General features: G+C 38.0%; 1 protein-coding gene across 1 annotated transcript in view; it reads right to left on the minus strand.

The window, feature by feature from the left end:
* LOC133773479 (ankyrin repeat domain-containing protein 26-like) overlaps positions 1-12092 on the minus strand; it is a 121477-nt gene that overhangs the window by 77706 nt on the left and 31679 nt on the right. The window contains exons 5-9 of the mRNA XM_062210807.1: positions 10388-10458; positions 6141-6171; positions 2943-3015; positions 2599-2728; positions 2266-2321 (exon numbers count right to left, since the gene is read on the minus strand). Coding sequence (XP_062066791.1) covers positions 2266-2321; positions 2599-2728; positions 2943-3015; positions 6141-6171; positions 10388-10458 — 361 coding nt within the window. The remainder of the gene's footprint in view (positions 1-2265; positions 2322-2598; positions 2729-2942; positions 3016-6140; positions 6172-10387; positions 10459-12092) is intronic.

The following is a 12092-nucleotide window of genomic DNA, read 5'->3' on the forward strand; positions in this document are numbered from 1 at the left end:
ATACATTCTTATCATAATCAAATGCTTCTCTTTCCAGGACAGAGCATATTTTAGACCATAAATCAAGTTAATTAAGAAACTTGAAATCATATCACATAATTTCTGAGAACATGAAAGAATAAAAGTTGAAATCAACAACAAAAGAAATAAAAGATTTGGGAAAGACATGCAACTGAACATGCCCCCTGACAGACCAGCAGATTACTGAAGAAATTAAAAGGTAAATCAAAAATTTTATTGTAGCAAATGATAACAAAACATTTCAAAATATATGGGATACAGGAAAGGCAGGATTAAGAAAAAATATTTACACCCAGAAGTACATACATTTAAAAAATAGAAATATTTTAAATTTAAAAATATAGCGATACATCTGAAAGTCTTCGAAAAGAAGGAACAGACCACATCCAGTATTAGCAGGAAAAACAAATCTCAAGAATAGGAAAAGAAATAAAATAGAAATTAAAACACTATAAAGGATCAATAAAATGAAAAGTTCTTAAAGATAAAAAGTCTTTTGCTAAAGTGTCAGATAAAATGCAAGTAAAATCAGAGATGAAAGAGGAGCCATCACAATGTGTACTGTAGAAATATAAAGGATCATAATACTACTTGCTAACAAATTGTAAATATTTGAGGAAATGGATACACACACAAGCGTAAATCAGGAAGATATAACAAATCTTAACAGATCAATAACAAGCAATTAAATTGAAGAACTAATTAAAAGTCTCCCATCCAGGACACGATGACTTGACAACTGAATTCTGTAAAACAGGTAAAACAGAGCTAACTGCAATGCCGCTCAAACTATTCCAAAATGTTGAAATAAATGGAACTCTGCCAAATTCTGAGGACAACATTACTCTGAAACTACAACCAGACACAGCACAAAGAGCAAAATACCCTCACTAAACAGAAATACAAAGACTCAACAAAATATTAGCAAGCTGAATCCAACACTACATCAAAAAGATCAGACTTCAGGAACAACTGGGATTTATTCCAGGGGTGCCAGGATGGTTCAATATTTTCAAATTAAAGATGAGATAAATCAAGTGAACATAATGTAAAACAAAACCAATATGAGCACCACAAAAGATGCAGAAAAAAGTTGTAAGATTCAACTCCCATTTATATCATATATTCTATCAAAATACTAATGATATTCATTACAAAACACAATCATAAAATTTAAATGAAACCACAAAAGACCCAGATAGTCAATGTGCTGAGCCTTGCCCTATCTCACTGTACAGTTGTCATCAAACAAAAATCACCATTATTTTAAAATTATGTTACTATTACTATAAATAGCAAAAAAGTACTCAATTATTGTCAAAATGGTTTCTATTTGTGAAAACATCACAGAGCCACACTAGCATTGTTATAGTCCTATATATTAATACTCCCCATGGGGTACTTTGTCTGGAAATGTTTCTTGCAAATCAATAGTTGGCAATCCAAATATAATAACAATGCTGTGAAATTTCAGGTAGTTCTTTTCAAGATCAAAATTATAAAAAAAAAAAAACAAATAGGACAGCCCCATGGTTTCTCTTTAAATATCACTAGTATGACTGGTCATCCATAGATACAAGAATCATACATTTGGTACAGGTTCAGTTGGAATACTCCTTTACTTTTTAAAAAGATACACTGAATTTAAGAACCCAAACTGATTTCCTGTGTCATGTAGGCCTTACTTTTTTTTTTTCATTGTTCTAACTGGTGTCATATAGATGCATCATACACAACACAAATGTAACAACACAAATGTAACAATATAATACATACGACACAACGCACTACAGATTGTAAGATGAAATGTATGGAGGTAATTGCTATAGGCTGTACACAGAGGGAAGAAAGTCAAACCAACTCCTTCATGGGCATTTGCCCCAGCAGTCAGATACCAAGGAGGTCACCTACATTCACTAGGAGAGACCCTCATTTCCATCCCGGGCTCTGGATCCTGTTTACACCTTCCTGCTAATGCAGACTGAGGGAGGCAGCAGGTGATAGATCCCTACATCCCTGAGCAATACCTGGAGTGAGTTTCTGTTTCCTGGCTCTGGCTTTGGCCTGGCACTGCTCCAGCAATTGCTGCATCAGGACAGTGAACTAGCACAAAGTAACTCTGTGTGTCTGTGTCTTCTGTCCCTCTGCCTCTCAAATAATTTTTCAAAGAAAAAAAAGCATTTTTCTTTATACTTCTAACACCATGTAATATTTATATTTAAAAATTCTAACAAGAGACAATACCTCAGGATCCAAAGTTGATTCTAGAACTTCATCTTCAGCTCCTAAGATTTTCATATCTATAAAATATTCACAGATCCACTAATGAGAATAATTAATACAGTGATTATAAATATATAAATACAATATAACCTCCATTCACGAATAACTCAATAGAAGAAACATCAAGCATTTCAGAGGGTGGAAGCAATTTCAGGAGGAAGAAGTTAGTCATATGAAAAAAATAGCAAAAGAAAGATAAAAAGTAAATTGATATTCTATTTGCATATTCATATTTTACATCATATGACATTTAAGCAGAAATGATCCAATCACTATATATTTACACCCACTAACCATCTGGATGATTTTTGTGCAAGCCATGAACAGAATTTATTCTGCCTTTATCTCTTTGTTCTTTTTGAGCACTGTGAAAGCCAGCAATACCATCTTCATTATGTACACCAGCTGAAGTCGATGGTCCTTCCTAGAGAAAGAAAAAAAAAAACAGCTTTAGCAAAGATACTCAGTTGTTGCACCACTCATTCATTAAGATAGCGTCTATTGTATCCATCAAATCATAATAAAGATAAAAGAATCTATAGAAGACAGATTCTGCACTATTTCAAGTGGGCATGCATATATAGAATACTAAACTAAATTCACAGCAAGAAAATTAAATTCACAATAGAGTATTTTACCATGGTATTTAAACTGAAGTCTTGTGCATCCAAAACAGTCAATACGTCAGCAACATCAAGTTTGTTCCAAAACCTTTACAGCAAAAATAAATAAAAGGGGTAAATTCTTTCCACAAAAAATAGGTAAAAGGCCAGCTATGCATACATATGCTAAAGCTGTTTTGTGATGATTAAAATTTCACTTCTGTTTTAGAAAAGCTTTCTATTGCCTATTTCTGCCTCCACCTCTCTCACCTCACTGAGATAACAAATGATAAATAATGAATGAATGGTAAAAGTTTGGGTATCAGTCAAATACCCAAGTATCTGTGGCTTATACCCAGAAACTATTATTTCATGATTAGTGGATTGATGTTAATAGTCAAAAATATTAAGAGTGGAGACAATAAAATTATGGGATCTAGCTCAGGAGCCTACTGGTCACTGGGGCCTCTCCTCTGAAGACAGTTCTCCTGACAGTGTTGAATGGTATACAGCTATTCTCTCCCTGATTCCTGCATCGCCATGTCTTTCTCCCTCTGCATCCATCTCACCATCCACCACCCTCTCAAGGTACCAGAGTAATGGTGGCATCTAGTTTTAGACTGAGAACCTCAAAACTAAGCCCAAAGTAAACATCTTTCCATTATGTTAGCCCCACTCTAGTATTTTAACCAACAATCCACTGAAGCTCTAGAACTGATTTGCCAGCCAATCCTACCACTATCCTAACCCTACACGTATATGGGAAGGACAACAAAAATTAAAGGAAAGAGGTAGAGGTGAGGGGATATTTGAATTGGGCCAAAGTTCTATGTAGTTCAGCAACTTGCAGTCCCATTTTATTCAAGGGGTTATACACTACTCTAAGTAGGTGTCAAAGTAGACAATACTACATTCCACCTGAACAACCACTTTGCTAGGATGCTAAACACAGACTGGAGTACTACAAGGTGTTTTTCTTATGTTCTAGGAATCATTAAAATCCTGATATGCTATGTGTTTTTGCTTCTGTCTATAGAAAAATGGAATAATAATGGCAGAAATGGAACAATAGAAGAACAAAAGAGAAAATGAAAAAAAAAAGCAGAAAAAAGTAAAAAATAGAGCAGGCAATGTGGTGTACTGGGTTAAGCTGCCACCTGCAATGACAACATTCCATATGGCTACCACTTTGTGTCCTGGCTGCTCCTCTTCTGACCCACCTCCCTGTTAACATACCCGAGAAAGCAGCAAAAGATGGTCCAAGTACTTTGGCTCCTGCAGCCTGCCTCCCCTAACCCTAGCCATAGCAGCCATTTGGGACGTAAATCAAGAGATGGAATCAATCAATCAATCAATCAATCTCTCTCTCTTTCTCCCTTTTCTGTCTTCTCTTTCCCCTATCAAAATAAATAATTCTTAAAAAAATTATTTAAAAAACTCAAAATTATTGAATAATCATAAATGAAGAACAAACAACTCTAATAAAAAAAAACTACATGTGACCATCTGAAAGGCAAAAGCACTCTGGGGAATCAGTAAGTAGAAACATCAATTACGAGCACCACATAAACAGATGCAAATGTATTTAATGTAACGGTGTATATAAGATATTCTTCTGCTCAGTAAATATTAGGACATGACTCATTTTTCTTGTGTCTTTGTTACAAACTATGGTCCTGTGACCACTGCTAAACATGATACCAGTTACCACTGCAAATGACAAAATCTTGGACTAACCAGGCTTCTTCAAAATTCTAAAGCAGAGTTAAAATGTAACTGCATCTAAGTTTTTTAATTAATCTGAACCAGACCTGTAATCCAGATCCCAGTATTGCACAAGTGTCTATCATTCTATGCTAAGGAGCACGAGAACTGAATTTAGAAGATGCAGGCTGACAATCAAATCACGAATCACCTACTTGTTAACAAGGCTACTGAAAACAGATCTTTGTAAAAATTAACAGTGGAAATAGGAGAGGGAGGAGGAGGATGGGAATGTAGGCAGCAGGGAAAGTAGAGTGGGAAATATCATTATATTCCTAAATCTGTATATATGAAATTTGTATACCTTGACTAAAATTTTAAAAAATTAATCACCAAGCTGACTTGCCCCAAACGGTAGTTAGAAACTTGCGAGGGGATTCCAATTCAATCCCATCAAGGTGGCATGTGCCAATGCCATCTCACTAGTCAAAGTGATCAATTTCAGTTCACAATTGATCATAATGATAGGGTTAAGAATCAAAGGGATCACATAAACAAGACTAGTGTCTGCTAATACTAACTGATAGAATTAAAAAGGAGAGAATAATCCAACATGGGAAGCGGGATACACAGCAGACCCATAGAATGGCAGATGTCTTAAACAACACCCTGGCCTCAGAATCAGCCCTTAAGGCATTTGCATCTGGCTGAAGATCCCATGAGAGTATTTTAGCCATGGAAAGCCAAGACACTCTGGAAAAAAAAAAAAGAGGACCTAAATGAAAGATCTCTGCGAGTGAGATCCCAGTAGAAAGAACGGGCCATCAAAGAAGGGGGTACCTTTCTCTGAAGGGAGGAGAGAACTTCCACTTTGACTATGACCTTGTCTAAGTAAGATTGAAGTCAGCGAACTCAAAAGGCTTCCATAGCCTTGGCAACTCATGACTCGAGCCTAGGAAGATTACTGACGCCATAAACACGAGTGTCAATTTGTTAAGTCAACAACAGGAGTCACTGTATACTTACTCCTCTTGTAGGATCTCTGTCCTTAATGTGTTGTCCAATGTGAAGTAATGTTATAACTAGTACTCAAACTGTATTTTACACTTTATGTTCTGTGTGGGTGCAAACTGATGAAATCTTTACTTACTATATACTAAATTGATCTTCTGTATATAAAGATAATTGAAAATGAATCTTGATGTGAATGGAATGGGAGAGGGAGCAGGAGATGGGAGGGTTGCAGATGGGAGGGAAGTTATGGGGGGGAAAAGCCATTGTAATCCATAAACTGTACTTTGGAAATTTATATTTGCTAAATAAAAGTTAAAAAAATTAATCACCTTCTCTGAATTAAAGTTACCTTTGTAAGAAGTAGACTATATTAACAAAATTCCAAGTTACTTGATGACTATAAAAATGAAAATTAAGTACATGATATCTGTCAAATTCAGAGTAGAACATTCAACAAAGATTAATTATTTACATTTCATTAGTTACATATAATTATTAAAATCTGTAAAATCATACCTTCTTGTATTGAGTTCAGGACTTTCACCTCCTATTAAAGACAGTAAAATGCATTTCAAAAAAGCAGAGTAACACAGGATTTTAAAAGTATGATAAACTAACACCTTCTTTCAAAGTATATGTATGGGGGACAGGTGTTTGGCACAGCAGCGAATATACTTCATGGGAGGCCCACATCCCACATTGGAGTGCCTGGGTGTAATAACTTGGTTTCCCAATCCAGCTTACTGATAAGGCACACCTAGGAAGAAGATAATGGCTCAACGAATTAGGTCCCTAACACCCACATGAACCTAGATTGAGTTGTCGACTCCTGGTTTTCTTCTTGCCCAACCCCAGATGTTAAAGCCATTTGGGGGCATAATCCAGATAAAGTAAGGTATCTCTCTCTCTCTCTGCACTTCAAAGAAATTTTTAAAAAATAAATAAATTTAAACAATGAAAATATTCCTATGGGATCATACTTGTAGATTATATGAAAATCATTATTTATTACACTTCCAATAGGCAATTATTATATGAAGAATACTTACGTCTGCTCCTTTGCATTCATCAAATGTAACATGAAGAATAGAATTAAAATTTGATATGGAAAAGAGAGCTGCTATGTACAAGAACTATAATCATAATGGAACTCTATCAGACTGACAAAGTGGTAAAAGTAAAATCAGTATCAAAGTCTGGCAATATCCAATTATCATGATTTTTCAGGACTAACAGCACTAAGAACTGTTAGAAGAATGCACTTATTTAGTTTGGACAGAACACAGCACCTCTTGTCTTTTAGTCAACTGTTCAGGTTAGGTGCTGGTGGTATGGTACAGCCAATTAAGCTGCTGCTGGCAACACTGGCATACCATATCAGAGTGCCTATTCAAGTCCTGGCAGCTCCACATCTGATCTAGTTCCCAGATAATGTACCTGGGAAAGCAGCAGAAGATGGTCCAAGTGCTCAGACTCCTGACTCCCATGTGGGAGGCCAGGATAGAGTCCCTGGCTCCTGGCTTCAGCTTAGCCCAGCCCCAGCTGTTGCAGACATTTGGAAAGTGAAAGCATACATGCACACACACATCATGTGACTTTCTTTGCATTTCTCATGACAGAGAATACAGTGAATAAAAAGTCAACCATGTCATAACAATATAGACCTCTCCGTAGTCATCCCTTGCAGGAAGTAGAAAAGTGAAGAGCATATTGACTCATCTATAGCAATCCCTCTCTGCCGTCATTTCGAATCGCAGGGTAAGAATGAAAGACTTGGTGGTGTCAGTTTTGCCAAATGCAACCCTGCCTTTATGGGACTGTTTCATTCCACTGGGACTCATCCGGTCCCACTTCATGCAACAGGATGGTCCAGCAAGATGATGCATGATGTAATTTCTCTCAATCCTCCCCCATTATATAGTAAATGCTTATCAAAATCATACTTTGTCAACAAGTAAAGCATGTATCAGTGTCTATGCTGATGAGCAAAAACAAGGGAAAATGAAAGGATAAATGATATATTAAATACTCTTTAAACTCAATTATTTTAGGCCACAAACTTTTGGGGCCAGCCCTGTGGCATAGTGGGTAAAGCTGCAACCTGCAATGCCAGGATCCCATACAGGTGACAGTTCAGACACAGCTGTTCCACTTCTGATCCAGCTCTCTGCTATGGCCTGGGAAAGCAGTAAAAGGTGGTCCATGTGCTTGGGGCCCTGCATCCGCATGGAAAGACCCAGAGGAAGCTCCCAGCTCCTGGTTTCAGATCAGTGCAGCTCTGGCCATTGCAGTCAACTGGGGAGTGAACCAGTGGATGGAATTCCTCTCTCTCTTTTTTCCGCTCCTTCTCTCTCAGTGTAATTTTTTCAAATAAATCAATCAATCTTTTTTTAAAAAGTACTCAAACTTTTAGAAACCTAAAAAGATACTCATTGTATTATTCCAAATATATGGCTATTCTAGGAACAGCAAAACTATGGAGATACTAAAAAACAATAGAATCCAGCATTTAGGGGACACAGAGGAATGAATGAATAGGCATAGCATGAAGGATTATTAAGAACAGTGAAACTATCTCTAAATGATACCATAATTTAGATATAGATTATTATGTATGTATCCAAATCTGAGCCCCAATGTAAAGTATGGATTTTGAGTGTTAATAATGTGTGAAGGTAAAGTAGGTCCATCAATTGTAAAAACTGCATCATTTTCATGGAGTATATTGAAGATAATAGAGAAAGCTGGGTGTGCAGGCAAGTCATTGTGTGGGGAAATTAGTTACATGATGGACCCCAGGGGAAGTAAGGTGGGCGGAATCCAAAGTTGTTTACCACTAAAACTGATTGGTTGCGCAACATCAGGGGAGGTAACAAAACTAGTAACAAGTGTATAGACATATGGCTAGTCCTATAGAAAGCCCCCCGTAAGGTGAATTTTTAAGTGGTTGGCTGGTCCTTAGCCCTGCCCCAATGACTCTGCAGTTTTGTACTATAAAAGGTTCTGTTTCTCAGGAAGTAAATGAGTCCTTGCTAGACTTGGCTCCCCGCTGCGTCTGATTGTCTCCGGGATCGGGAGGCTGGGGAACGGACGAGCTGCGCACTCACCTTTCCTCGGACCCAGTCCATCCTTGTACGGGTGGACTAAGACCCAGCATCATTGGGCACATGGGAAATCTCTGTGCCTTACTCTGAAATTTTCTCTGAATCTAAACCTGCTCTAAAAATTAAACTGCTAATAAAAATATGATAATCAATGAATGTCTTCTTACCACACGTTACAATATGGAATAATCAGCTCAAAAACAAGAGATCAATAAAGATCAGTGACAGAGTAAGAATATTATTTCCCAAGTTCAAATTCATGCAAGTATATAAAAGGGGCAGTGTTTGGCATAGCAGTTAAAACACCTCTGGGGATGCCTGCAACTCACATCAGAGTGCTTGTGTTTGACTTCTAGCTTCCTGCTACTGTACACCCCGGAAGGCACCAGGTGATGATCGAGAGAGTTGGGCCCCTGCCATCCATGTGGGAGACGAGTTTCTGACCAACTCTGCTATTGCAGGTATTTAGGGAGTGAACCAGAAGATGGGAGGTCTCTATTTTATCTCTGCATATTATACACAATTCACACATAAATATTATAAACAAAAAATTATTAAGTATTTATAATGCTTTAAATTTTAGAAAGAAATACATTGACTAACTACAAATTTTAAGTTACATCTGATAACCAGATACTCAATCCATTGCTCTTAGTTGAGTGGCAGACTGTTTGAGTCATCATCTGCTGTCTCCAAGGTATTCATTAGCAGGCATCTGAATTGAGAATGGAGCTGGAACTCAAACTCAGGCACTCCAATATGGTATGTGGGCACCCCAAGCAGCATCTTCACCATTACATCAAATGTCTACCTTGTGATTTTAATTGAATACTTAGGCAAGAAAATAACTGATAACATGTTATTTTGACAACACAAGTAACTTTTTAGTGATACAAATTGCTCAAAATAATGGATACACCTATGCTAAATTCAATTCATTCATTAAAAACATTTTTTTTAATTTATTTGACAGAGTTAGACAGTGAGAGAGATGAGAGAGACAGAGAGAAAGTCTTCCTTTTCCGTTGGTTCACCCTCCAAATGGTTGCTATGGCCTGTGCACTGCACCAATCCGAAGCCAGGAGCCAGGTGCTTCCTCCTGGTCTCCAACGCGGGTGCAGGGCCCAAGCACTTGGGCCATCCTCCACTGCCTTCCCGGGCCACAGCAGAGAGCTGGACTGGAAGAGGGGCAACCGGGACAGAATCCGGCGCCGTGACCGGGACTAGAACCCAGAGTGCCGGCGCCGCAGGCAGAGGATTAGCCTAGTGAGCCACAGCACCGGCCATATTTATTTATTTAAATGCAGAGTTATAGAGAGGCAGAGGCAGAGAGACAGAGCTCTTCCATTGCTGGTTCACTCCCCAGCTGGCCATAATGGCCAAAGCTGGGCCATTCTGAAGCCAGGAGCTTCCTCTGGGTCTCTCACATGGGAGCAGGGACCCAAGGACTTGGGCCATCTTCTATTGCTTTCCTAGGCCAAAGCTGAGTGCTGGATCAGAAATGGAGCAGCCAGGACTTGAACTGATACCCATATGGAATGCTGGCACTGTAGATGGCAGCTTTACCTGCTGCGCCACAGCATTGGCCCTGAAAAACATTTCTTACTCATCATATCTAAGGTGGAACCACTAGAAGTAGTTTACTATCAAAAGCCTTACCTGGATCTCTCTTTTTAAGCATTTCATAGCTTTGTTTTTCTTTATAATCCAAAATAAGCTGGTGATGTTTCCTATGTATAAAAAAGTGATAAAATTATGATTTTGCTTGCTCTCAACCAAACTGCTGAGAAGCAATAAAGTTATGATTTCAATATTGGTAAGCATTTAATAAATTCTTAAAGAGTATTTCTAACAGCATATCTGGTATCAGAACTTTGGCTATTACAATATGCTTAATAGTTATATATTCTACAAACTTTTTATAAGAGTACAGTTAAAAAAGAAAAAATGTAAGGTGAAGTGGCGATGAATTGAATGTGCTACAGCTCACTAAATTCAATAGCATGATGTAATGAAAGGTACCCTAAATTCAAGTCTTAGCTCTACAACCGACAGCTACTTCTTCTTGTACAAGTCATTTCCTTTAGCCTCAGTCTTCTTCTAAAACATAAGAACCTTCCAACAATTTTCACTAGGCTCTTATAAAGATTTAATAGATTAATATAAAATAAACATTCAAGAAAAAGTCAATCTATGGAATACTTTGTTGTTCAAATTCATTAAAGCATTTTGGAATCCCAAAGAAAATCTAATGTGTATTTTTCTTTGGTTTTATTAGTTACATATGTGGTAGTTTTTAGAAAATGTTATTAATTTTGGTTATTGGCTGTTCCATGTGGCTTATAATTCTGGCTATCTCAGGTATCTCAGCTACTTAATAATTTTTTTTGACAGAGTGGACAGTGAGAGAGAGAGAGACAGAGAGAAAGGTCTTCCTTTTCCATTGGTTCACCCCCCAATGGCCGCTGCAGCCAGCATGCTGCGGCCGGCACACCAAGCTGATCCGAAGCCAGGAGCCAGGTGCTTCCTCCTGGTCTCCCATGCGGGTGCAGGGCCCAAGCATTTGGGCCATCCTCCACTGCACTCCCAGGCCATAGCAGAGAGCTGGGCTGGAAGAGGAGCAACCGGGACAGAATCCGGCGCCGTGACCAGGACTAGAACCCAGAGTGCCGGCGCCGTAAGCAGAGGAGTAGCCTATTGAGCCATGGCACTGGCTGCTACTTAATAATTTTAACTACATACATCATTGCATTAAGTTAGATAACATAAATGGCCCCCTATAACTGACTTAATCATTCACACAAAGGCCAGAAAACTGTCAAAAACTGATGCAAACTACTACAATTCCTTCTAACATCCTGAACTCCTAACCAGTTCATCTTTGTTAGAATGATGCTTAACCTCTCTGTTCAACTCCAGCTGACTTGGAAGACCAAACCCTAATCTTATACTTGGAACCTAATGATTTATGGATGGAGCACAGCACTTTTACAGCCAAGTAACGTACTTCAGATTCAGAGAATGTTCAAGAATGGCTTCCTATAGGACAGAATTTGAAACTATTATGAACATGTGATCTGAGGTAGAGATGAAGTACTCTATTATTTGGCATACTTTCATTATTGCAGAAAACAGATTAGTTGAGGGGCCAACCCCACTTGATGCCCCACTCTGGGGAATAGTACATGGGCATTCCACAACCCAAAAAAAGATGCACACAGGACCTATGTGTCCCTTAGTGTACATATATGGTAGCAAAGCATACAGACACTGATATTTTACTGAAACATTTACTGAACCTATCACAGACTAAAATGATCCCAATGAGTATTTGCTAGCAAAGAAGACAAACAAGAGCCTTAAA

The sequence above is a fragment of the Lepus europaeus genome, chromosome 14 (assembly GCF_033115175.1).
Source record: "Lepus europaeus isolate LE1 chromosome 14, mLepTim1.pri, whole genome shotgun sequence".
NCBI classification, from domain to species: Eukaryota; Metazoa; Chordata; class Mammalia; order Lagomorpha; family Leporidae; genus Lepus; species Lepus europaeus.